The 2,740-nt window shown below is 55.3% G+C and overlaps 1 protein-coding gene across 2 annotated transcripts in view; it reads left to right on the plus strand.

Annotated features, from left to right (window-relative positions):
• CUNH6orf89 (chromosome unknown C6orf89 homolog) overlaps positions 1-2,740 on the plus strand; it is a 35,438-nt gene that overhangs the window by 23,795 nt on the left and 8,903 nt on the right. For both annotated transcript variants that reach the window (XM_023720251.1, XM_023720250.1), the window contains exons 4-6: positions 1,145-1,299; positions 1,391-1,530; positions 2,224-2,353. In XM_023720251.1, the coding sequence (XP_023576019.1) occupies positions 1,145-1,299; positions 1,391-1,530; positions 2,224-2,353 (425 nt within the window). The remainder of the gene's footprint in view (positions 1-1,144; positions 1,300-1,390; positions 1,531-2,223; positions 2,354-2,740) is intronic.

A 2,740-nucleotide genomic window follows, 5' to 3' on the forward strand; every position in this document is an offset into this window, starting at 1 on the left:
AAAAAAAAAAAGAAAAAGAAAAAAAAAAATTACAGCCTTGCTGCTCCAATGTGCCACCAAACAGGTGGCACCAGAGGCTGGCCCTGGAGGCCCCTCGCAGGTGAGCATTGCCACCCATCAGAGGCGCTGGAGCACCCGACACAGGGCTGAGCCAGGCTGGGGAGAGGTGTCTGGGTCTGCCCATCTCTGCCGAGAAGCGGAGGAGGCCCTGCCCATGACAGTTGCCTTAAGCAACAAACCACCAAGATCCAGTGCTCACTGCTGATGACAGAAAGTACTCTGTGATTAGGGGGAGTTTCCCAGTGTTTATTGGTTTAAATCCTTGACTTCATCTCAGCCACATTTGGTTGTCTTTTGCCTTTGTTCTTGGCTGGCTCCTGAACGGTCTTTACTGGGCTGTAATCAGAACCAGCTTGTGAAGCATTCTGGAATCAAATTAGAGTTTAAAATAAACACAGCTTTTGAGAACTCAAATGAATCCTGAAATGAGAAAGTAAACAAGAAAGAATGCAGGAGCACTCTAAACTATACATGTCAGAAGCTGGAGCAGGGGAAACTGAGGCAGGCTGTGAGCAGTGGGCAGCTGCCAGGTAGGGGGCTAGGCATGGGCTTCTTTGCTCCCCCACCTGGGGTCCCTGGGCAGAAGCAGTGGTCAGGCAGGAGCGGCATGCACCAGTGATGGCTCTGCTAGGTCCCAGCTCTCCTGTGTGTCCCTTCCTCTTTGCCCTTACCTGGCCCCTCTTCCAGGTCACTGGGAAGCAAGGGCCGGGTGCAGCTCTGGAGTTCTCAAAGACACCAACAGGTGCAGCTGTGAGGCCAGCCGCCGACCCTCTGCCTCAGCCTGCATGCCCTGGACATTTCAGCCAAGTAGTGCATGCTGGGAGAGGGTTGAGGGTGGCAGGGGCTACGTGGACGAATGGTTTCCACCTGCAGTGCCTTGTTTATTGATTTGAGATAGGGAAGTGTGGGAGAGTCTTCCCAGCAAAGAGCCTCTCCCCGGCCTGGCTAAGCCCTGTGTCGCGCGCTCCAGCGCCTCTGATTGTTTGCTCTGAAAATTCCTTCCTCTCTGCTGGCTGCAGGCTTTCCTCATAGCCAGTGCTCTTCCTGCACCCACCTACCGTCTCTGTGTCGCACCCCCTCACAGATCTCGACCCCTGGTGGCCCTACAGTGGGGAGCAGAATGCCTCGGAGCCGGTCCCTGCCGACTGCATCGTCTGTGCCCACTCTCTGCCCCTGGAGGTGATGCTCCCGGAGGATGCCCCAAGGATGTTCGACCATCTCCGGCAGCTGGTGATCAAGGTAAGGAGGTGCTGCTGCCCCCACTGCACCAGTCCTCAGCTCCAGAATTGGTCATGGGAAGTCTGTGCCTTTGTTTTGTTTTCGTGCCAAGACTGGACAGCCGCTGCGGAAGGAAGAGATCCAGCGCTTCCTATGCCAGTACCCCGAGGCTGCGGAAGGCTTCCCTGAAGGGGTTTTCGCCAAGTGGCAGCGCTGCTTTCCAGAGCGGTGGTTCCCATTTCCTTACCCATGGTGAGTGCAGCAGGGTTAGGCCAGGGCTTGGGCCAGAGGTCACCCTGCGAGCCATGTGACAGACCCACGTCCATCCAGATAGCTGGCTGCACCCAGGTAGGGTGAAGGGGACGGACAAGTGGGGCAGCAGAGGCAGAGGGGCCCACCGTGTGAGCCTGGCAAGGTTCTCAGCATGCCTCCCTGACCTGCCGGGTCCTGGGGCCTCCTTGCCACAGTCTGCACGCTCCTGGGGGCCCAGGTTGCCTTCTAGCAGGAAAAGGAAAGCCAGCTGCCACCACACAGCTATTCCCAAGGGGAAGTCAGCTCACTCTGTCCCCAAGTTTCATGTTGGTTAATCCCTCAATACTTCTGCCTCTCATTGAGCCTTTATGCCTGTGCTAGAGTGCAGCAGTCTCGAAAGTTCATGAGAGGCAGGGTCGGGCTCAGGCCCTTCCTCTTCCCCCTCCTCTGCCTGCTCCTCTTCCCAGCCTGCCCTCAGTGATGTCTTCCAGCTGAGCAGTGGTTGCTCGCTCCCCTTTGTGTTAGTTCAGCTGGGCCCTAGGACATGCCCCACATGGTGGCCAGCAGTGCGGAGCCCACTGTGCAGGTCCCAGCCCCTCAGTACTGCTTTGCGGGCTCTGCCCTCATGGCCTGCCCGCCCCAGAGAGGCCTTCGCATGTTCCAGTGACGCTGTTCCCTTTCACACTTTTACAGGAGGAGACCTCTGAACAGATCACAAATTTTACATGAACTTTTTCCTGTTTTTACACATCTCTCATTCCCAAAAGCTGCCTCCTTAAAAAAGTGCTTCCTTCTTCATCCGGAACCTGTTGTGGGGAGTAAGGTAGGACATTTCCAGAGGACTGTGATCTAGAATTTTCCTCACTTGGACCTAGACCTGTGTAATCTAGCCCATCCCTGCATTAGCATCGAGGTGCACTGGTCCCACCCAGCAGGACCACAGGTCCCCAGAAAGCCTGGTGACCTCACCAGCCTGTTTCCTCCTTGAGGCCAGGCTGCCTCTCTGCATCATAGGGGTTAGGATCGTCGATCTGTCGGGACTCAAGTGTGCAATTCATGTGACTTCCCCACCTCAAATCAGGAAGCAGGCGAGCTGTACATAAAAGTTACAAATAAGTCACTGTTCTCCTTTGAAACATTGTAGAGAGATTGTATAGGGCCATTCATTTTGACAAAAACAATAAGCTTGGACTGGGAATGTAGCTCAGTG

The sequence above is a fragment of the Octodon degus genome, unplaced genomic scaffold (assembly GCF_000260255.1).
Source record: "Octodon degus isolate 3935 unplaced genomic scaffold, OctDeg1.0 scaffold00005, whole genome shotgun sequence".
NCBI lineage: Eukaryota > Metazoa > Chordata > Mammalia > Rodentia > Octodontidae > Octodon > Octodon degus.